Consider the following 24,962-nt stretch of genomic DNA (forward strand, 5'->3'; position numbering starts at 1 on the left):
AAATGTTAGAAAAGGCAAACTGTAGACATTAGGTACATCAACTACCAGTAAAGCAGTAGCTTTTTCCTCTGTGATAAACAGATCAGAGGTATGCTGTGTGTGCGTATGTGTGTGTATTAACTTATACATTTCAAGACACTAGTAAACATATATTTATACTTAAAATCACTTTTTAATATTTTCCATTGTAGGATCTGAGATAATTAATTTTGATGGGGAAAGTTTCTTACTGTACACACTTAAGAAATCCCTGAGTTCAACAAAAGATGTAATTTCTTTGAAATTTAAAACCAGGCAGAGTGATGGGATTCTGCTCCACAGAGAAGGACAGAATGGCAAACGTATGACCCTGGAATTAGTTAAAGGAAAACTCATCTTATTCCTTAATGCAGGTAAAAAAACTACAAGGCAGTGGTTTTGAAAATGTGATTATTTTCTTGTAAATAAGTAGTTAAGTTAACGTATCCTGAAAACGAGAAGACTTTTGGTAATGGAAGGAGGCGGTATTAATAATCACACTGGGATGATAAAAAAAAAAAAAAAAGACATGATAAACTGTCTTAAGCAAAGCAGAACATATGTTGCCCTGCAGTTGAGACGTACTAAGGACATGTATCTTGAATATGGTTTTATGAAAAAGTTTTATATTTTGATAATTATGTAAAAGCATCCTTAGATGTTCAGTAAATAACGTGAAAAGCCCAGAGTGGGTCATTGTAAAATTTTGAGGTAGTATCATTAATGAGGTTCAAGAAAATATTTTAAAGAAAAATGAGAATGCAATGCCTAATAATAATAAAGGAACCCTGGTGGCGCAGTGGTTAAGAACTCAGGCTGCTAACCAAAAGGTCAGCAGTTTGAATCTACCAGCAGCTCCTTGGAAACCCTATGGGGCAGATCTACTCTGTCCTGTAGGGTCGTTATGAGTTGGAATCCACTTGATGGCAACGGTTCTATAATGATAAAAACAAATGAAGATAGAAGAAATTACTCAAGGTCAAAAGGAAATTGACTTTAAGATTAAGATAAAAGCAGCTGACCAGTCAGTGTTTGGGATAGAAGACTAGATGAAGAGCGGGATTGTGGTGAGATGTGCTGGACTACCACAGAGAAGCCATAACTTCATCCTTGTAATAACTGAGCTCTGTATTCCACTCCTTTAAGGCGATGCTACCCTGCTCTTCCCTGATGCCCATGTGAATCTGACCCTGGGCAGCCTCCTGGACGACCAGCACTGGCATTCCATCCTCATTGAGCTCCTCAGCTCAAGCATCAACGTCACCCTGGACAGACACACTCACTACTTTCAGGCAAAGGGAGAATTCAGTTATTTGGATCTTTATCATGAGGTGTGAAAATTACCTTTTAAGTATTACAGATTTTATCATTTAAATGTAATACAGCTCTCTATTTTATTTGTTGTTGTTAGGTGCGGTCGAGTTGGTTCCGACTCATAGCGACTCTGTGCACACCAGAATGAAACACTGCCCGGTCCTGAGCCATAATATTACATAGAGAAATACCCTTTCCTACTCTATATTAGTTTCCTTTGAAATAGTTGCCATCGAGTTGATTCTGACTCATTGGGAACCCGTGCGTTTCAGAAGAGAACTGTACTCCACAGGGTTTTCATGGCTGATTTTTCAGAAGTAGATCACCAAGCCTCTCTTCTGAGGTGCTTCTGCTTAGACTCGAACCTCCAACCTTTTGGTTAGCAGCCAAGCATGTTAACAATTTGAACCACCCAGGCATGAAATATTCCTCATTGACAAACGATAGAGCCATGTGACTGGCAAATTGTAAGAAGGATATTTATTCTGACACATATATTAATAAAGAAATTAATAATTAAGAGATATTGATAAAGAGATTGGTAAATCTATATCTTAAAACTTCATTTGAAATTGGCATGATGATGTAAAATGATGCAAGGTAGATTTGAGGCAGTTACTAGCGTACTTGCTAATCATAAAGGTTTTAGGCAGATAATCGGAAAATTCTTAAACAGTATTACATATGTCATTTTTTTCTTTCTAAGATCAGCTTTGGAGGGATTTCTGGACATGGAAAATCAGTGGCGTTTCTACATAAAAACTTCCATGGATGTTTAGAAAATCTTTATTATAATGGAATGGATATTATTGATTCATCCAAGAAACACAAACCACAGATCCTCATTATGGTAAGAAAATCTAAATGTGAGTTCAAGAGAAAAGAAAGCTGCAGTTTGTTTCATTCATTCAGTTTTAAAATATATCTTGTCCAAAAGCATGAAAGGTACATATCATACCTTAGTTTTAGTTAATGTTTGATTTAATTTTTATATACATATAGACACACAAAGATATAATTTTACAAAAATGCTAAGGTGTGATTATATCAAGGGTTTTTAATACAGTCTTTTTGTTTTTTGATTGGCTTCCTCTTCCTTCTGTCTTCTCCCCATATAGCTCTCTTTTCTCCCACCAGTCTCCCATGTTACCAAGCTAATGTCTGTCTTTATGTTTAGTTTATACTAAGCTAATCTTACATAAATCTGTAGACTCATATTCACACATGTATTTATGTATATATATGTGAATACGCATTCACATTTCACATTGTTTGCAAAAATAAGTTCATATTGGATAAACTTTTTGGCATCTTGGTTTTCTTATTCAGCAATACTTTTGAGATACCTTACAGCTCTCTTTTATAATGGTTTTTGTGTTGAGGAAGCCCTGATAATGCAGTGGTTAAGAGCTACAGCTGCTAACCAAAAGGTCAGCAGTTCAAATCCACTAGCTGCTCCTTGGAAACCCTATGGGGCAGTTCTACTCTGTCCTATAGGGTCGCTATGAGTCGGAATTGACCCAACGGCAATGGGTTTTGTGTTTTTGGTTGTGTCGAGAGGTCCTTGTGATCATCCCTGGCTTCCGTGATTTGCCCTCAGGACTCACAGGACTATAGGTATAATACAGCTGTAATCATGGCTATGATTTATTACAGTGAAAGGATGCAAAGCAAAATCAGAGAAGAGAAAAGGTGCATGGAGTGAAGTCCAGGGAAAACCAGTTGCAAGCTTCCAGGGTCCTCTCGCTCAGTGAAGTCACACGGGACAAGCTTAATTCTCCAGCAGCTAGTTGTGACAACACATGTGAAGTGTTGGGGAGTTCCATTAGAGACTGGGGTTTATGGGGTACCCTCTGCCTAGGGCGTGCCAGAATGCCATACTCCCAGGAGGAAAATGAGTGTTCAGCATAAACCACACCTTTTGTACGAATTGTTCAGGCACAGTGAGCCACTCCTATCAGTTAAGTTGGTGGGAGCTCCCCTTAAACGCAAGTTCCCAGATGCTAGTCACAAGTCAGCCTTGTAAGTAGGCCTTTCAAAGGATCAAGTAAACTCTCTTCCGTGCAGCTGTTTAATAGTCAATTACGGGAACATACCAGTGTTTATTTAGCTGTTCTCCTAGGCAAGACATGTGCTTTACTTCTGCTTTCTTGCTGCTACAAACCAAGCAATAATGCATGTCACTGCACATGAGTTCTCAGGTACTGGGCTTACATTTCTTTGGAAAAAGTTCCAGGAGTAGAATTTCTTGGCCAAAAGGCTTATATGGTTTTAAATTTTAAGAAATGTTGTGGGACTGCTTCCCAAAAGGCTGCTATATGTCACGTTTCCACCAGCAATGTATGACGGCGCCCTTTCCATCACATCCCATCCGGCAGATCCAGCAGCATGTGTTACAATCCGTGAAACTTGCCAGTTCAGTTGGCGCGAGTGATATCTCGCTCTTACTTCAGATTTATCTGACTTGTAGTGACTTTAAGTAATCTTTTCACGTTTGCTGTCTGTTTGGATTTGCTTTTCTGATCGTGGTTTATTCGTATTCGTTTATTCATCTTTTATTGTTACCTTCAACTTTTTTTGTCAGTTTGTGAGAGCTTTAGATTTTGTAGATAATCCTTTGTCATTAGTGGTACAAATGCTTTTTCAGATTTATCAGTTGCATATAAAATATTTTATGATTTTTTGAGCAAATAAATGTTTTTATTTCTATCTAACCAATATGTTTTTGTTACAGCTTTAGACTGATTCTTGCTTTCAATGTCTCTAAAACCCTAGTCTACATATAGTCTCATGGGCTGCAAGATTTTAAAAATTGGTTCCATTTGTTTATTTAAATTTTTTATTATTCTCTATGTGATACACAGTAATAACCACTTTTTTAAGTTATGCCTTGAAGATACCCATTTGATTCTATACTAACCCAAACTTTTCCGCACAAAGTTGACTCATAACCTTCATTGTTACTGCGTGTATTCTCAGAATTTTTTTGTGCTAATTACCCCATCCATATGATTTGTCTATTCCTATACCAATATTATATTTTTTATTCCAGTAACTTTGTAGTATGTTTTGCTATCTGGTAAGTTAAATTCCATCTCATTTTTTTTCTTTGCATACTTCTATGGAAAGGAGCAGCAATTTGGAGGCATGTGTTTTTCCACATTAAATTTATGGAAAGGTATTCTAAGGAAAAATTGCTTTAGAGATCCTAACTGGAGTTGTATTAAATTTTTGCTGTTGAAACACTGTCTATGATTAAATATATGTTTGCTGCTAGAGCAAGAGAGGTAACCTAGAGATAAAAAATATCTTTTAAAGCAGAATTATGGAAAGGTAAAAGCATGACTGTAAGGCCGAAGGTCCAGCCTTAGACTGGGTGGCTACCCTGGGTAATGTGGCCTCTGTGTGCTTCTGAGAGACAGCCAGCCTGCTTCCTGGGGGCACCAGTCTTTCCTGTAGGCATGCAAAAATGCACCTCTTACCTGGAGCAAGGTGTTTCTGACATCTGAGTGACAAACTTGTAATCATATTACATAATCAAGGCAACTAACAAGAAGTTGTTGGAGTAGGCGAACTTGAGACATTCGTTGCTCTTCATATTGGGCAAGGAAATTTAGTTAGCTCAAGCTAAGAAAATTGTCTTAGCTTGTTTACTGATTGTTGTATCCCCAGATTTAGCACTGTGCTGGGGCAATAGCTGGCTTGAGATTTCTGTGCTAATGCTGAGAAATGGGGAAGACAGAGCTTTTCCTAGAAGACTCAAGAGTGAGTTTGCCCAAGTGTAACAGTGCTTTGGTTTTAAGGACCTGTAAGATCAACGTCCTCTATTTAAGTCTGAGGAAGAAGCCTAATTTTTAAAATCCAGGTTTGCTCTGGTATTGATAAGAAACTCTTGTGTCTTGGATGATGTGTTATTAATGAAATGGAGGAGTCATACTGTACCTTCCTAATTTCCTGTCTTACTGTACTCACAGGGAAATGTGTCCTTCTCCTGCCCACAACTCCAAACCGTCCCTGTGACTCTTCTGACCTCCAGGAGTTACTTGGCCCTGCCGGGCGCCTCTGGAGAGAACAAAGTGTCCGTCAGTTTCCAGTTCCGAACGTGGAACAGAGCAGGGTTGCTGCTGACCAGTGAACTTCAGCATGGTTCAGGGACTCTTGTCCTTGTTCTTAATGATGGAAAACTCAAATTGAGTCTCTCCCAGCGAGGACGTTCAGGGAGCGGTGTCACAGCAGGTAATAGATGTACCCCCTAAGGAAGTAGATACGCGTTTGCAATGATTGTATCATCCACATAACCCCACAATCCTCAATTTAAGATTAGTGATTCTTGAAGTAAATGAATAATTGAATCAATAAGAAGAAGAATCGTAATCTTACTTGAAGGAACTAAATTTTTTTTTTCCCCTTTCATCAGGTAACTCCAGGCTGCCCATGGGTGAGTTAGCGTGACAAGTTTACCTGCATCAAAACGTAATTTTCAAAAGTTAAAAACGTGACTCCTTTTATTTGCAAATTGGTGCTTATTAAAATATTAACTGGCAGTAAATTTGAAATAGTAGAACACGGTATCAGCCTGATCTGAGGTAGTCTTTTGAAAATGTATCTTTTAACTGTCTTTTGAATTTATGTACACATTGGGTTTCAAAATATTGTTTCAGTTATATCAGTTTCTTCTTTAGTCAGAGCTGCTGGTTCCTTTTGGGACTACTTGTTTTTGATAACCAAACCAAAACCAAACCCCTCCGGATTCTCCACCGGAGAAAGATGTGGCAATCTGCTTCTGTAAAGATTACAGCCTTGGAAACCTTATGGGGCAGTCCTAATCTGTCCTATACGGACATATAAGTCTCATAAGTCAGATTCGACTTGATGTCAGTGGGCTTTTTGGGTTTCGTATGTGTGTTTATAGACTCAGTGCCAAGGAAAGAGGACGTTGGAAACAGAGCAAAAGAGAGTCCCTGGTGGTGCAAACAGTTTAATGCTTTCAGCTGCTCAGTGAAAGGTTGGAGGTTCGAGCCCACTCAGAGGTGCCTTGGAAAAAAGGCCTGATGATTTTTCTCCAGAAAAGCAGCCATTGAAAGCCCTGTGGAGCACCATTCTATTCTCACACACCTGGGGTCCCCATAAGTCGGGGTTGACTCTGTGGCCACTGGTAAGAACAATAGCGGGAGAGGAAAAAGCTGTGTGTGTGTGTTCACCGATTAAATTTTTAAAGATACAATTCCATCTGTTTCGAATTGTCCTTAGAGTCATGGTCATTGTTCCCTGCTATTAACAGAGTAAATTATTTGGCCTAAACAAGAAAGGAGTGTGTGTGGGAGGTCCATGCGTGTTTCCAGATCTGCCCCTGCACTGAACTGGCTGATAGCCTTTGATAAGCACTCGCTATCCCAAATCCTCAGGGTTCTTATCTTTAAAGGAGACTAATAGGAGTGGTGGTAAGAATCCAATAGCATAATGCATATAAGCCTCTTAGCACAGTGCCCATCAAGCAGCAACAACTCAATAAGTTTTAGTTGTTATTATTCCACAGCTAGTGCCACAACCATCACACCATTCAGAGAGAAGCCTGAAGGATGGAGGAATGTCGCATCATTGTAATACTATCACAAATAAATAATAATCTACTACTTTCTGTTCTCAATCCATTCTTTTACAGTGGTGTTGCCAAGAAAACGGGCTGTCTTTTCATGGCTAGAAGTGAGAAGAGTTGAGGACATATCAAAAACAAACAAATAAGAAACAAAGGATTAAAAATTATCCTCTTTATAATATGCTATTGTTGGCTCCCATTGAGTAGGTTCCGATTCATAGTGACTTTATGTAAAACAGACCGAAACATTGCATGGTCCTGCGCCATCCTCACAGGAGTAGGTGTGTTTGAGGCCATTGTTGTAGCCACTGTGTGAATCCATCTCATTGAGGGTCTTCCTCTTTTTCACTGACCCTCTGCTTTACCCTGTGCATGATGTCCTTCTCCAGGGATTGGTACTTCCTCATGACATGTCTGTCTTCCCCGTCCTCACTTCTACGGATCATTCTGGCTGTACTTCTTCCAAGGCAGATTTGTTCATTCTTCAGAAAGTCTGTGGTATAGTCGATATTCTTTGCCAGCACCATAATTAAAGTGCATCAGTTCTTCTTCGGTCTTCCTTATTCATTGTCTTTCACATGCACGTGAGGCAGTTGAAAAGACTATGGCTTGGGTCAGGTGCACCTTAGTCAACAAAGTGACAGATTTGCCCAAAGCAATGTGTCGCTTTGCCAAATGCAGTGCTGATCTCATGGGCATTGACTGTGGATCCAAGTAAAAGGAAATCCTTGACAACTTATTTTCTCTGTTTATCATGATGTTGCTTATTGGCCCAGTTGTGAGAATTTTTGTTTTCTTTTTTTTTTTTTATAACTTTTATTAAGCTTCAAGTGAACGTTTACAAATCCAATCAGTCTGTCACATATAAGTTTACATACATCTCACTCCCTACTCCCACTTGCTCTCCCCCTCTTGAGTCAGCCCTTTCAGGCTCTCCTTTCTTGACAATTTTGCCGGCTTCCCTCTCTCTCTATCCTCCCATCCCCCCTCCAGACAAGAGTTGCCAACACAATCTCAAGTGTCCACCTGATATAATTAGCTCACTCTTCATCAGCGTCTCTCTCCCACCCGCTGACCAGTCCCTTTCATGTCTGATGAGTTGTCTTCGGGGATGGTTCCTGTCCTGTGCCAACAGAAGGTCTGGGGAGCATGGCCGCCGGGATTCCTCTAGTCTCAGTCAGACCATTAAGTTTGGTCTTTTTATGAGAATTTGGGGTCTGTATCCCACTGATCTCCTGCTCCCTCAGGGGTCCTCTGCTGTGCTCCCTGTCAGGGCAGTCATCGATTGTGGCCGGGCACCAACTAGTTCTTCTGGTCTCAGGATGATATAGGTCTCTGGTTCATGTGGCCCTTTCTGTCTCTTGGGCTCTTAGTTGTCGTGTGGCCTTGGTGTTCTTCCTTTTCCTTTGCTCCAGGTGGGTTGAGACCAATTGATGCATCTTAGATGGCCGCTTGTTAGCATTTAAGACCCCAGACGCCATATTTCAAAGTAGGATGCAGAATGATTTCATAATAGAATTATTTTGCCAATTGACTTTAGAAGTCCCTGCAAACCATGGTCCCCAGACCCCCACGCTTGCTCCGCTGACCTTTGAAGCATTCATTTTATCCCGGAAACTTCTTTGCTTTTGGTCCAGTCCAATTGAGCTGACCTTCCATGTATTGAGTGTTGTCTTTCCCTTCACCTAAAGCAGTTCTTATCTACTGATTAATCAATAAAAAACCCTCTCCCACCCTCCCTCCCTCCCCTCCTCGTAACCACAAAAGTATGTGTTCTTCTCAGGTTTACTATTTCTCGAGATTTTATAATAGTGGTCTTACACAATATTTGTCCTTTTCCCTCTGACTAATTTCGCTCAGCATAATGCCTTCCAGGTTCCTCCATGTTATGAAATGTTTCAGAGATTTGTCACTGTTCTTTATCGATGCGTAGTATTTCATTGTGTGAATATACCACAATTTATTTACCCATTCATCTGTTGATGGACACCTTGGTTGCTTCCAACTTTTTGCTATTGTAAACAGAGCTGCAATAAACATGGATGTGCATATATCTGTTTGTATGAAGGCTCTTGTATCTCTAGGGTATATTCCGAGGAGTGGGATTTCTGGGTTGTATGGTAGTTCTATTTCTAAGTGTTTAAGATAACGCCAGATAGATTTCCAAAGTGGTTGTACCATTTTACATTCCCACCAGCAGTGTATAAGAGTTCCAATCTCTCCGCAGCCTCTCCAACATTTATTATTTTGTGTTTTTTGGATTAATGCCAGCCTTGCTGGTGTGAGATGAAATCTCATCGTAGTTTTAATTTGCATTTCTCTAATGGCTAATGATCGAGAGCATTTTCTCATGTATCTGTTGGCTGCCTGAATATCTTCTTTAGTGAAATGTGTGTTCATATCCTTTGCCCGCTTCTTGATTGGGTTGTTTGTCTTTTTGTGGTTGAGTTTTGACACAATCATGTAGATTTTAGAGATCAGGCACTGGTCGGAGATGTCATAGCTGAAAATTCTTTCCCAATCTGTAGGTGGTCTTTTTACTCTTTTGGAGAAGTCTTTAGATGAGCATAGGTGTTTGATTTTTAGGAGCTCCCAGTTATTGGGTTTCTCTTCATCATGTTTTGTATTCTGTTTATACCTTGTATTAGGGCTCCTAGGGTTGTCCCAATTTTTTCTTCCATGATCTTTATCGTTTTAGTCTTTATGTTTAGGTCTTTGATCCACTTGGAGTTAGTTTTTGTGCATGGTGTGAGGTATGGGTCCTGTTTCATTTTTTTGCAAATGAATATCCAGTTATGCCAGCACCATTTGTTAAAAAGGCTATCTTTTCCCCAATTAATTGACACTGGTCCTTTGTCAAATATCAGCTGCTCATACATGGATGGATCTATGTCTGGGTTCTCAATTCTGTTCCATTGGTCTATGTGCCTGTTGTTGTACCAGTACCAGGCTGTTTTGACTACTGTGGCTGTATAATAGGTTCTGAAGTCAGGTAAAGTGAGGCCTCCCACTTTCTTCTTCTTTTTCAGTAGTGCTTTGCTTATCCGGGGCTTCTTTCCCTTCCATATGAAATTGGTGATTTGTTTCTCTATCCCCTTAAAATATGACATTGGAATTTGGATCGGAAGTGCGTTAAATGGATAGATGGCTTTTGGTAGAATAGACATTTTTACTATGTTAAGTCTTCCTATCCATGAGCAGGGTATGTTTTTCCACTTAAGTATGTCCTTTTGAATTTCTTGTAGTAGAGCTTTGTAGTTTTCTTTGTATAGGTCTTTTACATCCTTGGTAAGATTTATTCCTAAGTATCTTATCTTCTTGGGGGCTACTGTGAATGGTATTGATTTGGTTATTTCCTCTTCGGTGTTCTTTTTGTTGGTGTAGAGGAATCCAAGTGATTTTTGTATGTTTATTTTATAACCTGAGAGATTTTTGTATGTTTATTTTATAACCTGAGACTCTTCCAAACTCTTCTATTAGTTTCAGTAGTTTTCTGCAGGATTCCTTAGGGTTTTCTGTGTATATAATCATGTCATCTGCAAATAGTGATAACTTTACTTCTTCCTTGCCAATCCGGATACCTTTTATTTCTTTGTCTAGCCTAATTGCCCTGGCTAGGACTTCCAGCACGATGTTGAATAAGAGCGGTGATAAAGGGCATCCTTGTCTGGTTCCCGTTCTCAAGGGAAATGCTTTCAGGTTCTCTCCATTTAGAGTGATATTGGCTGTTGGCTTTGCATAGATGCCCTTTATTATGTTGAGGAATTTTCCTTCAATTCCTATTTTGGTAAGAGTTTTTATCATAAATGGGTGTTGGACTTTGTCAAATGCCTTTTCTGCATCAATTGATAAGATCATGTGGTTTTTGTCTTTTGTTTTATTTATGTGATGGATTACATTAATGGTTTTTCTGATATTAAACCAGCCTTGCATACCTGGTGTAAATCCCACTTGATCATGGTGAATTATTTTTTTGATGTGTTGTTGGATTCTATTGGCTAGAATTTTGTTGAGGATTTTTGCATCAATGTTCATGAGGGATATAGGTCTATAATTTTCTTTTTTTGTAATGTCTTTACCTGGTTTTGGTATCAGGGAGATGGTGGCTTCATAGAATGAGTTGGGTAGTATTCCGTCATTTTCTATGCTTTGGAATACCTTCAGAAGTAGTGGTGTTAACTCTTCTCTGAAAGTTTGGTAGAACTCTGCAGTGAAGCCATCCGGACCAGGGCTTTTTTTTGTTGGAAGTTTTTTGATTACCGTTTCAATCTCTTTTTTTGTTATGGGTCTATTTAGTTGTTCTACTTCTGAATGTGTTAGTTTAGGTAGGTAGTGTTTTTCCGGGAATTCATCCATTTCTCCTAGGTTTTCAAATTTGTTAGAGTACAATGTTTCATAATAATCTGAAATGATTCTTTTAATTTCATTTGGTTCTGTTGTGATGTGATCCTTCTCGTTTCTTATTCGGGTTATTTGTTTCCTTTCCTGTATTTCTTTAGTCAGTCTAGCCAATGGTTTATCATTTTTGTTAATTTTTTCAAAGAACCAGCTTTTGGCTTTGTTAGTTCTTTCAATTGTTTTTCTGTTCTCTAATTCATTTAGTTCAGCTCTAATTTTTATTGTTTGTTTTCTTCTGGTGTCTGATGGATTCTTTTGTTGCTCAATTTCTATTTGTTCAAGTTGTCGGGACAGTTCTCTGATTTTGGCTCTTTCTTCTTTTTGTATGTGTGCATTTATTGATATAAATTGGCCTCTGAGCACTGCTTTTGCTGTGTCCCAGAGGTTTGGATAGGAAGTATTTTCATTCTCATTGCTTTCTATGAATTTCCTTATTCCCTCCTTGATGTCTTCTATAACCCAGTCTTTTTTCAGGAGGGTATTGTTCATTTTCCAAGTATTTGATTTCTTTTCCCTAGTTTTTCTGTTATTCATCTCTAGTTTTATTGCCTTATGGTCTGAGAAGATGCTTTGTAATATTTCGATGTTTTGGACTCTGCAAAGGTTTGTTTTATGACCTAATATGTGGTCTATTCTAGAGAATGTTCCATGTGCACTAGAAAAAAAAGTATATTTTGCAGCAGTTGGGTGGAGAGTTCTGTAGAAGTCAATGAGGTCAAGTTGGTTGATTGTTGTAATTAGATCTTCCGTGTCTCTATTGAGCTTCTTACTGGATGTCCTGTCCTTCTCCGAAAGTGGTGTGTTGAAGTCTCCTACTATAATTGTGGAGGTGTCTATCTCACTTTTCAATTCTGTTAAAATTTGATTTATGTGTCTTGCAGCCGTGTCATTGGGTGCATATATATTTAATATGGTTATGTCTTCCTGATCTATTGTCCCTTTTATCATTATATACTGTCCTTCTTTATCCTTTGTGGCTGATTTAAGTCTAAAGTCTATTTTGTCAGAAATTAATATTGCTACTCCTCTTCTTTTTTGCTTATTGTTTGCTTGATATACTTTTTTCCATCCTTTGAGTTTTAGTTTGTTTGTGTCTCTAAGTCTAAGGTGTGTCTCTTGTAGGCTGCATATAGATGGATTGTGTTTCTTTATCCAGTCTGTGACTCTCTGTCTCTTTATTGGTGCATTTAGTCCATTTACATTCAGGGTAATTATAGATAAATAAGTTTTTAGTGCTGTCATTTTGATGCCTTTTTATGTGTGTTGTTGACAATTTCATTTTTCTATATACTTTTTTGTGCTGAGGCGTTTTTCTTAGTAAATTGTGAGATCCTCATTTTCATAGTGTTTGACTTTATGTTAGTTGAGTCGTTACGTTTTTCTTGGCTTTTATCTTGAGTTATAGAGTTGTTATACCTTTTTGTGGTTACCTTATTATTTACCCCTATTTTTCTAAGTAAAAACCTAACCTGTATTGTTCTATATCGCCTTGTATCACTCTCCGTATGGCAGTTCAATGCCTCCTGTATTTAGTCCCTCTTTTTGATTATTGTGATCTTTTACCTATTGACTTCCATGATTCCCTGTTATGTGTATTTTTTTTTTTAATTAATCTTAATTTGTTTGTTTGTGTGATTTCCGTATATGAGTTGATATCAGGACGTTCTGTTTTGTGACCTTGTGTTGTGCTGGTATCTGATATTATTGGTTCTCCGACCAAAGAATATCCTTTAGTATTTCTTGTAGCTTTGGTTTGGTTTTTGTAAATTCTCTAAACTTGTGTTTGTCTGTAAATATCTTAATTTCGCCTTCATATTTCAGAGAGAGTTTTGCTGGATATATGATCCTTGGTTGGCAGTTTTTCTCCTTCAGTGTTCTGTACATGTCGTCCCATTCCCTTCTTGCCTGCATGGTTTCTGCTGAGTAGTCTGAACTTATTCTTATTGATTCTCCCTTGAAGGAAACCTTTCTTTTCTCCCTGGCTGCTTTTAAAATTTTCTGTTTATCTTTGGTTTTGGTGAGTTTGATGACAATATGTCTTGGTGTTTTTCTTTTTGGATCAATCTTAAATGGGGTTCGATGAGCATCTTGCATAGATATCCTTTCGTTTTTCATGATGTCAGGGAAGTTTTCTGTCAGGAGTTCTTCAACTATTTTCTCTGTGTTTTCTGTCTCCCCTCCCTGTTCTGGGACTCCAGTCACCTGCAGGTTATCCTTCTTGATAGAGTCCCACATAATTCTTAGGGTTTCTTCATTTTTTTTAATTCTTTTATCTGATTTTTTTTCAGCTATGTTGGTGTTGATTCCCTGGTCCTCCAGATGTCCCAGTCTGCATTCTAATTGCTCGAGTCTGCTCCTCTGACTTCCTATTGCATTGTCTAATTCTGTAATTTTATTGTTAATCTTTTGGATTTCTACATGTTGTCTCTCTATGGATTCTTGCAACTTATTAATTTTTCCACTATGTTCTTGAATAATTTTTTTGAGTTCTTCAACAGTTTTATCAGTGTGTTCCTTGGCTTTTTCTGCAGTTATCCTAATTTCATTTGTGATATCTTTAAGCATTCTGTAAATTAGTTTTTTATATTCTGTATCTGATATTTCCAGGATTGTATCTTCATTTGGGAAAGATTTTGATTCTTTTGTTTGGGGCTTGGAGAAGCTGTCATGGTCTGCTTCTTTAAGTGGTTTGATATGGACTGCTGTCTCCGAGCCATCACTGGGAAACTAGTTTTTCCAGAATATCTGCTAAAAAAAAAATGCAGTCAGATCCCTATAAGAGTTCTCCCTCTGGCTCAGGCTATTCGGATGCTAATGAAGCCGCCTGGGGAGGGTGGGGGAGGGAACAGAGAGACAGGAGAGTAGCACCTCAGAATATAGCCAGAGTTGCTTGTCTTGCTTGGAATGACTATTATATCTGAGATTCCCGCGGGGCGCGTCGCCTATGTGTGCTGGCTGTGTGGAGATTGCCCCCGGGGGGTCTGGCCCGCTGGAGTCACGGTCAGATCCTCCGCTTCCAGCCCCACGCCCAGCGTCAAGGCTCCCCTACTGGGACGGTGCACTCTTGACTCCAAAATCAGTCGCTGCCTCCCGGGGACTTCTCGTCCCTCCAGCCGCGTGGCCGTGCCTTTCCCGCGAACCAGTTGGGCCTCATCCCGGGGTTGGTTCAGATGGGTGGAGCAGCTTCCCGTGCTTGTGCCGTGACCGAGTGTCCCGGCTGGGACGCTGTTCTCCCCGCTCCAATACCAGTCGCTGCCTCCCGGGGACTTCTCCTAGCGGCTGCGTCCCACGCCGCCCGCGCGACCCGGCTGGGCCTCTTCCTGGGGTTAGTTCAGGGGGGTGGAGCAGCTCTCCATGTTTATGCCGTACCTGCGTCCAGTCCAAATCCCGGCGGGACGGTTCCCCGGCTGGGATGCTGCTCTTCCTGCTCCAAGACCAGTCACTGCCTCCCGGGGACTTCTCCTACCGGCTGCGTCCCATGCCGCCCGCGGAACCGGCTGGTCCCCCTCCCGGGGTTAATTCAGGGGGGTGGAGCAGCTCTCTGTGCTTGTGCCATACCTGACTGGTACACTGGCTCCAGGCTCTGGAAACAATCGCTGCTTCCCCGTATTAGTTCATTCTCCGTCTCTAAATCTGTGTTTGTTGTTCAGGGTTCGTAGATTGTTATGTATGTGATCGATTCACTTGTTTTTCCGTGTCTTTGTTGTAAGAGGGATCCGAGGTAGCGTCTGCCTAGTCCGCCATCTTGGCTCCGCCTCCAATTTTTGTTTTCTTTATGTTGAGGTGTAATCCATACAGAAGGTTGTAGTCTTTGATCTTCATCAATAAGTGCTTCAAGTTGTCTTCACTTCGGCAAGCAAGTTTGTGTCATCTGTATATTGCAGGTTATTAGTGAATCTTCCTCCAATCCTGATTCTGTGTACTTCTTATATAATTCAGCTTCTCAAATCATTTGCTCAGCATATAGATTGACTAAGTGTGGTGAAAGGGTACAACCCTGCCACACACCTTTTCTGATTTTAAACCACACAGTATCCCCTTGTTCTTTTTGAATGACTGCCTCTTGTCTATGTACAGGTTCAGCATGAGCACATTAAGCGTTCTGGAATTCCCACTCATTGCAATGTTATCCATAATTTGTTACGATCCACATAGTCAAATGCCTTTGCATAGTCGGTAAAACACAGGTAAACATCTTTCTGATATTCTCTGCTTTCAGCCAAGATCTATTTGACATCAGCAGTGATACCTCTCATTCCACATCCTCTTCTGAATCCGGCTTGAATTTCTGATAATTCCCTTTTGACGTATGGCTACAGTTGTTTTTGAATTATCTTCAGTAAAATACTGCTTGCATGTGATATTAATGATATTTTTCGATAATTTGCACATTTCCTTCCATTACCTTTCTTTTCAGTGGACATTAATACAGATCTCTTCCAGTCAGTTGGCCAGATAGCTATTTTCCAAATCTCTTTTTTTTTTTTTTTTGTCTTCTTAATTTCTTGGCTTAGACAAGTGTGTGCTTTCGATGTTGCATCCATTTGTTGAAGCATCTCAACTGATATTTTTTCAGTTCCTGGAGCCTTGAAACTTCCTTCAGTACCAATGATCATATGCTACCTCCTGAAATGAGTGAATGTCTACCAATTCTTTTTGGCACAGTGGCTCTGTGTATTCCTTCCATCTTCTTTTGGTTCTTCCTACATCATTCAATTTTTTGCCCATAGAATCCTTCAGTATTGCAACTTTCAGCCTGAGAAATGTTAAGTTTTCTTACTTCAGGTCATTGCACATTTTGTTATAATATTTTGCTTTGTCTTCTTGAGCCATCCTTTGAAATCTCCTTTTCAGCTCTTTTACTTCATCATTTCTCCCATTTGCTTTAACTCCTCTAGTTTTAAGAGAAAGTTTCAGAGCCTATTCTGACATCCATTTTGGTCTTTTCTTTCTTTCTTGTCTTTTTCAAGACCTTTTGCTTTCTTCATGTGTGATGTCCTTCCACAACTCATCTGTTGCTGTCATTGGTGGTCACCTGTTTGTCAGTTTGTCATACTGTGGTGGATCGTGTGTTGTTATAAGGCTAGAAGTAATGCCACTGGTATTTCAAACAGCAGGAGGGTCACCCATGGTGGGCAGGTTTCAGCTGAGCTTCCAGACTGAGACAGACTAGGAAGAAGGACCTGGAGATATACTTCGGGGTGGGGGGGGGGAAGTAGCCAGTGAAAACCTTATGGATAGCAGCTTTATAATATACAGGTGCAGAAAATTAGTATAAATGCAGACATTTTAATTTATATTACAATGAAAAATTTTATTGAAAATAGTCTTTTGTTATGTAGGCAAATGACGTCTATTACAAATTCTAAAAGATTCCGGAGTACCTTCTGCAGGTTCCCACATGAAAATAACTTTACACACTAGGTAGGTAGGCAGATAAGATTAAATTAGAAAGACAGACAGATAGATAGATAGATACAGATGATAGATAAGGTTAAATAAATATAGGGAAAGGACTAGGAACAGATTTCACTGTTTCAAATTATATTGATTTTAATGTCAGCCCTTAAGTGAATATGCTTGTTATAGTGACAGTCATGCAATATAACTAACTCACAGGCTGGAAATACTAACTTAGGCTGAAAGTAACCTTTAGAGATTTTTGTTGTTTTTCATTCACTTAGCTCTAGGATTACAGAACTTCTTTCAGGATTCTATTCCAGGGTCAACTCCTGCTGCATAAAATATGTTATAAATGTCTAACCTAGATTCTTTATATTCTAGTTTTCAGCTTCTTCTCATTATCTCTCATGAACCAAACCAGTTTTGATTCTTGGAAAACTTTGTTTGGCTTCACAACGATAACACAAAATGTGAGAGTCTACACACGTACATATCAAAGAGCTATAGTAACTTTGGAGTCCTGAATTTGCAGTGGTTAAAACACTTGACTGCTAACCAGAAGGTCAGTGGTTAGTTCCCAGTAGCCACTCCGTGAGAGAAGGATGTGGCAGTCTGCTTTTGTAAAGATTTATAGCTTTGGAAACCCTGTGGGGCAGTTCTGCTCTGTCCTGCCAGAATTGACTCTAGGGCAGTGAATTTTTTGGGGGGATAGTAACCTTAGTTACTTTAAAATAACCCCTACCTGAAAACCGGTGTTGGAAATTATCATAACTAGTATTTAACAGCCTAAGAAAAACAGAAGCTGTAACTGGTTTTAGAACCAGCATCTATGACCTTCTGGGTCATGCTACAAACTTATTTCCCATATAAGGGAGTCACGAACCTATTTCTAAGTCATTAATGAACGATCAAGCAGAAAGGAAAAAGTTAGTTTGAAGAGTATGTGAAGTACATGGATTTTATTATTTATTGGACAAGGAATACCAAAGTAAGATATTAAATTAGATATAATGCTGGTTAGCTTTCTACAGGAAATACAATCATATGTACTTCAGGACTAACATCTCTGCTGTGCTATAAAATAATAACATACTTTCTGCAGGTTGAAAACCGTGGTGGCTTAGTGGTTAGGAGCTATGGCTGCTAACCAAAAGGTCGGCAGTTTGAATTCACCAGGCACTCCTTGGAAGCCCTATGGCGTAGTTCAACCCTGTCCTGTAGGGTCGCTATGAGTCAGAATCAGCTCGATGGCAATGGGTTTGGTTTGTTTCTGCAGGTTGACCTGTCTTCGGCTATAAACAGTCTATACCTTCATCAGTTGTAAGATAAATTAGATATATTGAGACATTCCCCAGGAAGGTCAGATTAGAGGCTCATTAGCAAGTGCTCAGAAATGAGATTTAAAAAACCAAGCAACCACCATTTCATCTTTTTAAGTGAGTAAATGCCTTTGCTTTTCTAAAACTCCCCCCAAAAACAAACCCATTGTTCATTCGATTCTGACTCATAGAGACCCTATAGAACAGAGTAGAACTGTCTCACAGGGTTTCAAGGAGCAGCTGGTGGGTTTGAACTGCTGACCTTTTGATTAGCAGCTGAGCTCTTAACTACTGCACCATTGCTTTCCTAAAGTTATTCACTACCCCTGCCCCTCTTTAAGAGAAGCATACAGCTCTGTCCACTATTGCCTGAGTTGCAGTGGTTCCCTGTGGAGGAATGGAATTTTTTCCCTCCTTGATGTCAGGTGTGGCCATGTGACTCATTTTGGCCAATGGCCTGCAAGTGGCAGTGACATTTGCCACATCTGAGCAGACGTTTCAAGAGCTGTAACAAGATTCTACCAAGTGTGGGTCTATAAAACGGTATAGCCACTTTGGAAAACAGTTCCTTCATCCTTTGTGGGTGGGAAGGTAAAATGGGACAGCGGCTATGGAAAACAATTTTGCAGTTCCTCAAAAAGTTAAGCATAGAATTACCTGTGATCCAGCAGTCCCACTCCTAGGTATGTACCCAAGAGCCTTGGAACGCAAACAGTTACGTATACACCGGTGTTCATTACCATACTATTCCCAGTAGCCAAAAGGTGGGAACAACCTCAATGTCCACCAGCAGATGAATGAATGAACAAAATGTGGTTCATATATACATTGGCGTATTACTCAGCCATAAAGAGAAATGAAGTACTGATACATGCCACAAGATGGATGAAACTTGAAAACATCATGCCGAGTTAAATAAGTCAGCCACAAAAGGACAAATATTTTATGATCCCACTTACAAATATGAAATATCTACAATAGGCAAATGCATAGAGACCAAAGTTTGTTAGTGGTTACCAAGAGTGGGAGGGAAGGGAAAAGAGGCAACATTCTTTAGGGGACACTGAGCTTCTGTTAGAGTGATGGGAAAATTTGGAAAGGCAGAGTGGTGGTGGTGGCACAAGATAATGGCCTAATGAATGACACTGAATCGTACATGTAGGAAGTAGACAATATTGAAAAGGCAAGTATTATCTCTCTCTATATACATGTATATTTAAAGATATATATATACACACACACACACACACATTTGGAATCCTGGTGGGACAGTGGTTACAAGATCAGCTGCTAACCAAAAGTTTGCCAGTTTGAATTAACCAGCTGCTCCTTGGGAACCCTTTGGAGTTGGAATTGACTTGACAGCAATGACTTTTTTGTTTTTTTTAATACATATTTTATTATACATATTTATATATATCACATAATATAGATATATCACATTATGTATTTACTATACACATATCACACTATATGTCTATATATATAAAGAAAGATTCTGCCCAGTGCCATTTTTCCTCAGTCATAAAACAGAGATGGGGATGGCGCATTTAGCCTTGGCCCTACATCAGTAAAACACTTGGCTTAGAGTGGAAGACCAGCTGGAATACAGCCAGGACGAGAAATAAACTTTAGTTACTTTTCACTGAAATTTAGGGATTGTTTGCTTCCACAAAATAACCTGGTAGAAGCTAAAATAACAAAAATCATCTTAGTGTCCTGGGACACCTGTTTTTTCACTGATTTGATCTCCTGCATTACACAGTGTCGAGTTTTCTTTCATTGGAAAACCTGCTTAGTAAACTTGTAAGAGAGTTGCTGGTGTCATGGTACAGTTTGTAGCCAGTCGACAATTCAGCCATGTGGCTGCTGTCCAGTCCATCACTCTGAGAAGAAATTGATATTTCATCTCATGTATTCAAGAGACAGCGACTCCTTTAGGAGGACTCATATTAGTCTTTAAATACAACAATACATCAATAGCTCAAGTCTATTGTAGCAAATTTGGAGAATAAAGAAAAAACATAAGAATGTAATAAAATGAAAACAAATACAATTACCTCCTCCAAAAATTAAGGTTAACATTTAAGAATATTTCCTGCCAGTCTTTCCATGTATACATAAAACTTGAGTACACACACATACACACACAATTTTATGTAGTTTTTTAAACTCAATATTCTGTGAATTTCCATGTTTCATTAATATGTAAATTGTATTTTTCCAGACTGACTTGATATATTTTAAAATAGTCTACCAACGTTATTATAAATGATGACAACACACAAATGTAAGAAAAAGTATTTTATTTACATGCTTTCGTATCTGTGAAAATACCTGCGCTCCTCAGCATCCCTCAATAATAATTACCTAGAGAGACTGAAATATAACCTATGTCATGTAATTGGAAGTTTGAGATTACTTCAGGATTGTTCAGGATCAATTGTGGAACTTTTATTCTCTCTGTTGAGGCCTTGGGAATGGAAGAAAATAATTGTCTAATTTCCCATGTAGAGTGTCTCAACTCTGTTCTTGTTTTCATCTTTCCCCTTTCTTTTGTTCTATTTATTTATTTTCCTATCTAATCTTATCTGACCTAATTAAGTGATGGGAAAGTGAGAAACAGCCCTGGCAGTAGGCATGTAGGCCATAATAATCCTAACTGAGTGTAACAATTTTTGTAGAAAATAAACAAGGATCACACAGGCTGTTCCACAACTATGGTGGGCCAGAGGCAAAGACCCTCTGCAAACACAAAATTAACTCAACATGCCCCTCTTCCTATGGACATGGATAACGCCTTCTTCCTAGAGAACAATTACCAAGATTCCAGAGCACCTCGTTGTCTCCTTAGAATCCTCCAGCGTAAGCCCGGATTGATCATAAACCTCTCCCCCAAAAATGTACCTCTCAGAGAGGCCCCACCTATCCTCCAGGGTACATTTGCCATTGCCCCAGGCAGCTAAATTGACTTGGGTTGGTAACAGGTGAGTTCATGGTGGTCTTTGGTAGGCCAGCTGTCAAGTCATCTGTATCACAGTGTTTTCAAACACTTAATAGGGTCACTATGAGTCGGAATCGACTTGATGGCACTGGGTTTGGTTTGGTTTTGGCCCTGTTGATAGGCATCTGAGTCTCTGGGCGGAGCAAACAGTAAAGTGCTCTTCAGCTAACCAAAATATTGACAGTTCAAGTCTACCCAGAGGCACCTTGGAAGAATGGCCTGGCTGTCCATCCTGAAAAATCAGCCATTGAAAACCCTATGGAGCAGTTCTACTTTGATGTACATGGCATCTCCATGAATTGGAGTCGACTCAACGGCAACCGATTTGGGTTTATAGGAATCTTTTTTAACCCATTTTATTTACCCCCAGGTGCTGGATTAAATGATGGGCAGTGGCATTCTGTATCCTTATCTGCTAAAAAGAATCAGCTGAGTGTGACAGTGGACAGTGACCCGGCCTCCGTTGCCCATTTCCTGGTGCCTATGCAGATTGAATCAGGAGACATCTATTATTTGGGAGGTAAGTGAAACGAACAGGCTATATTGGCAATCAAACAGTCATTATCTTTTTGGCCCCTGCATTCTAAGGCAACTGACATTTTTTAATGAAAATTAATACTAAGGACTGATTTTTGCTTTTAGTTATAGACAGTGGCAATGCTGTGTGGGCAAAGATGATAAATGATGGCCTAAAATGCAAGTCTACTAGGTAGCCTTATTTAAACATCAGTGGGATTGGTTTGAAATAGGGTATACTCCATACCACTTGTTCTCCCCTGTGACTGAAATGGCAATAGCCTGGAATGCTTAAAAATGCTGATGCCTGGGTTCCACGTCCAGAGACTCCATTTAACTGGTGCTGAGTGAGGTTTCTGATGCTCTCCAGGTGATTCTAATGTGCGTACTACATGGAAAGCCATTGCTCTGTATTTCTTACCTTTATAACTTCGTTACAGGGAATCCTTCTATGCTAAGCGATCCTTATAACCCTTTTCTTTGGATTTTATGGACCGATTTTATTGTCACATACATAATGGATGTTCTTTTTATTCTGTCTCTCGGCTCCCCCTCTGCCTAGACCCTCATCACTCAAAGAGTAGTTCATGAACAAGCAGCATCAGCATCACCTGGAAGGAAGCTCGTTAGCAATGCAGGTTCCCACTCTGGACCTTCTCTACCAGAATCTGTATTTTACTAGCACTCTCAGTTGGTCTGTAGCACTTTCAACTTTGAGAAGCCTTCTCTACCTACTGTCTACACAGAAAAAAGGGGACCATTATATCCAAAAGAGCAAGAGATGTACTTAATTTACTATTTATATTTCTTCTCATTGGTTTGTCGTTGCTGTTAGTTGCCGTGAAGTCAGCTCCGACTCATGATGACCCCATGTACAACAGAACAAAATGTTGCCTGGTTCTGTGCTATCTTCAAGATTCTAGGTGTGCTCGAATCCGTTGTTGAAGCCACTGTTTATTTTGAGTGCCTTCCAACCTATGGGGTAGTGGTTAAGTGCTATGGGTGCTAACCAAAATGTCAGCAGTTCGAATCTACCAGGCCCTCCTTGGATACTCTATGGGGCAGTTCTACTCTGTTCTGTAGGGTCACTATGAATCAGAAGTGACTCAACAGCAGCGGGTTTGGTTTCAAGGGGTTTCCAATCAAGGGGAATAATCTTCAGACCATAGATTCTGCTGGAAGATACTCTGTTGTGATCCGTAAGGTTTTCACTAGCTAATTTTTCTGAAGTAGATATCCAAACCTTTCTACCCAATCTGTCTTAATCTGGAAGCTCTGCTGAAACTCGTTCCCATGGGTGACCCTGCTGGTATTTGAAATACTGGTGGCATAGCTTCCAGTATCATTGCAACATGTAAGCCACCACAGTACGACAAACTTACAGACAGGTAGTAGACTCATTGCTTAGTGATGCATTTTACTGAGACAATGCCGGACCATTTCCCCTGCTATAATAAATGGAGCATTTCCCTGCTTAGTGAATCTTTCTTTCTCTGAGTCCACTGGGATCCTTTCAGCCAGGGCAGGAAATGCACCTCCAACCCTGGAGCACTCAACTGAAAAATCTTTTGCGGCTAGACGCTTAGATCTGTCAGTAGTAAGATTTATTTACTAGACTCGGTTTGAAGACCTCCTTTATATTATTCCTGTTTTGCATTTTATAGTTGTTTCTTTCTAAAATGAATTTGGTATTATGGTGGAGGTAGCTTAATAGCCCAACAAGAAAGTATAAAATCCTCTCTAAGAATTCACAGTAAAAACACAAACCATGAATCAGGTTGTTTAATCTTTCAAGCCCCCAAAGCAGTGAGGGGGAAACAGTGCCAACAACGTTAAAAGAGCCAATTGCTTGCTTTCCTTGTTACCTAAAAATTGTGTATTTCTGACCCAGGTCATTTCTTAAACCTCTGCCACCTAAGATGGATTTTATAGCTCTGCACAGGAATAAATTCCTTCAAAGTGAAATAAAAATTTTATCGAGGAGCTATAATTTAAAAGGTAAAATATTTTGAAGTGCTAAAGGGGTTAGGAGAAAAATCCCTGCTATATTGTTTAATGGTACAAAATCAAATTCACTGGAGAAAAATATTCTTCAAATCATAGCATCATCTTTCGTGTTTTAACATTCTGCATGTTCTGAATGTGCAACTCAAAGCTGTCTTAGCGTAGTTTCCAAAACTACTTATAGACCTACGTGATATGAATCAGTTGTTACTGTGCACATTTAAAAAATATTATTAAAATTTCTTAAAAGGATAATATGTGGGCTCGCCCCCCAGTTTGCTAAATTTAAACACTACAAAGCCTTTCAAGCTCCATTTGCCCCCCCAGGCTCTCAGTCTTGCAAGTAAATATTATCTTATATTTTTAATTAGTTTTTCTATTGTTTTTCTTTATAAATATACCATTTATGAAGGTAACTATAAACAATATATTGTTTTGTGCTGTCTTGCATAAACTTTTTAAATAGGATAATACTGTATGTATTCTTCTGTGACTTAGTTTTTTTGTTTTAATTCCACTTTAGTTTTTGAGATTTAGCCATGTGGCTATGATAGCTAAAGTTAAATAATTTTCACTGATGTATGGTTTTTAATGTATATTATACGATGTTTTACTTATCTATTCCACTGCCCATTGATAGGCATTTTAGCTGTGCTAATTTTTTTCCCTTTTTGGTATTATAAAAAAAATGCTGCTTTAAATATTCTTGCACAGTTCCTAAAAATCATTTTGCCAGTGATTTTTAAAATCTTCTCATGTACAAACTACTAAACTGAGAGTTCTAATTTGAATCGTCCGTATTCAGCCTTGAATATTATCATATGCCGTGGCCTGTGGTTTCCCCAGCAGGCGTCAGTTGTTGGGTTGAGTGAACGTACAAGGATAATGGTCACATCGGTTTTGCACACAGACCCCAACTTTGGTTCCCACTAATACCTACGACAGTGCCCCAGAGAGCAGTAGTCCGTATCCGAGCTCTTGCATAGTGCATTGAAAAAGGCATAATAGGTCTTTCTCAAGTATTTTTGTGAGAAGTAGCATCCCAATGATGAGTGAAATTAGAGTTGAAACACTGCAGGAGAGAGCACGATGACACTTTTTCATTACTGCTTTTCCTCTTGTAATTGTACACTGGCACTGAGTGGCAAAAATAGTGTGAGAACTAGAAATTCCAGCACCTTGTTCGTAACTAATGTCTACAGTTAGAATGACCTCTGTTTGCATAGCTGGAAATACCATATTGACTCCTACAGTGGAGTTTCACCCACTGATTGAAACTAACGTAGTCAGCTACATCTCATGCCAATAAGACCGCACCCTTTTTTCCTAGAGAAAAAAAAAGTACGTACAATATTAAAAGTGAAAGGAAAACAATTAAAAAAAAAATGGT

General features: G+C 39.3%; 1 protein-coding gene across 3 annotated transcripts in view; it reads left to right on the forward strand.

Moving 5' to 3' along the window:
• Positions 1-24,962, forward strand: part of LOC100664503 (contactin-associated protein-like 3) — a 361,706-nt gene that overhangs the window by 181,374 nt on the left and 155,370 nt on the right. For 2 of the 3 annotated variants that reach the window (XM_064291046.1, XM_064291044.1), the window contains 5 exons: positions 192-392; positions 1,165-1,349; positions 2,039-2,182; positions 5,307-5,568; positions 21,423-21,572. In XM_064291046.1, coding sequence (XP_064147116.1) covers positions 192-392; positions 1,165-1,349; positions 2,039-2,182; positions 5,307-5,568; positions 21,423-21,572 — 942 coding nt within the window. Of the gene's footprint in view, positions 1-191; positions 393-1,164; positions 1,350-2,038; positions 2,183-5,306; positions 5,569-21,422; positions 21,573-24,962 lie in introns of those variants that run through there. The other variant, XM_064291045.1, reaches the window with a different exon arrangement.

The sequence above is a fragment of the Loxodonta africana genome, chromosome 9, assembly GCF_030014295.1.
Source record: "Loxodonta africana isolate mLoxAfr1 chromosome 9, mLoxAfr1.hap2, whole genome shotgun sequence".
NCBI classification, from domain to species: domain Eukaryota; kingdom Metazoa; phylum Chordata; class Mammalia; order Proboscidea; family Elephantidae; genus Loxodonta; species Loxodonta africana.